General features: G+C 58.1%; 1 protein-coding gene across 1 annotated transcript in view; it reads left to right on the forward strand.

The window, feature by feature from the left end:
• Positions 1-777: 777 nt before the first annotated feature.
• EMIHUDRAFT_254868 (hypothetical protein) overlaps positions 778-1,124 on the forward strand; it is a gene marked incomplete at both ends in the record, with an annotated part of 2,544 nt that continues 2,197 nt past the window's right edge. Inside the window, 3 exons of the mRNA XM_005776207.1 lie at positions 778-783; positions 869-904; positions 971-1,078. Coding sequence (XP_005776264.1) covers positions 778-783; positions 869-904; positions 971-1,078 — 150 coding nt within the window. The remainder of the gene's footprint in view (positions 784-868; positions 905-970; positions 1,079-1,124) is intronic.

Below are 1,124 nucleotides of genomic sequence, written 5' to 3' on the forward strand. Positions count from 1 at the left end.
CGCGAGGGTCCGCTCGCGACAATCTATACACACCACACACACACACACACACACACACACACACACACACACACTAATAGGATGCATTATCGAGCACTAGAGAGAGAGAGAGAGAGAGAGAGAGAGAGAGAGAGAGACTTCGTGCCTTAGGACGGGTGTTGAAAGAAAGAGAGACCCTGGCCGCAAACTCTACTATAACCAAAAATGAACGCGGAAATCGGGACGGCGGAACGCACCTTATCCCGCGTTTCTTTGTGTACCTTCCTCGCTGCCCTCGCAGGAGATTGGACATTGGTGCGCTTTTGCCTTTTAGGCAGCTCCCGGCTCCCGCGCGTAGACCGCGGCATAGACCATAGATAGTGCGAGGTACTTTTTACGGCTTTGTGTGAACCTTCAATGTGTGAACCTTCAAAAGCACATTTGAGCAATGAGCCTGCACTGGATTGGTCGTTTGGGGTGTCAGGGCACAGGGGGTCGATTCCGCATGGCTTGCCGCATCGCATGCGGTACGGGACCCCTCGATCCCGATCGTCTCGCCCTGCACGCCCCTCCCGTGTCGCGTGTGTACCTGTGTGCTGTGAGCTGTGTTTAGTGACAGCGATCAGCGTTAGCACACACAGTGCATCTGCATCGCTAGGGCGTTCTCCGCCTACCTCGGGTACCCAGGTGCGAGTGTGTGTGTGTGTGTGTGTGTGTGTGTGTGTGTGTGTGTGTGTGTGTGTGTGTGTGTGTGTGTGTGTGTGTGTGTGTGTGTGTGTGTGTGTGTGCGTGTGCGGAATGTTTGTCGGGAGGGGAGGGGCAGCTTGGTGGCCGAGAATTCTTTTCCAGAGGGCGGGAGCGCGCTTGTGCGCCCAGCGCGCTGTGATAGATGGTTTCCTCCCAGCGGTACTGCGATGTCCACCGGGTGCGCTCCCGCCATCTGCAAGGCGCCGCCCGGCCGCTGCGCTCACCTCCATTTCCCGCTGCGCAGAACCTGCTCCAGCTGATGCTCCACCACGGCTTCATGAGCGAGGCGGAGATGCTCGCGCAGTGCCGAGCGTGTGTGGAGGCACACGCCCAGGACGCAAAGGCTAACAAGGTGAACGTCTCTGGGTCAGACGAAGCGCAGCTCGAGAAGGCGCGCA

The sequence above is a fragment of the Emiliania huxleyi genome (assembly GCF_000372725.1).
Source record: "Emiliania huxleyi CCMP1516 unplaced genomic scaffold EMIHUscaffold_2806, whole genome shotgun sequence".
Classification (NCBI taxonomy): Eukaryota; Haptophyta; order Isochrysidales; family Noelaerhabdaceae; genus Emiliania; species Emiliania huxleyi.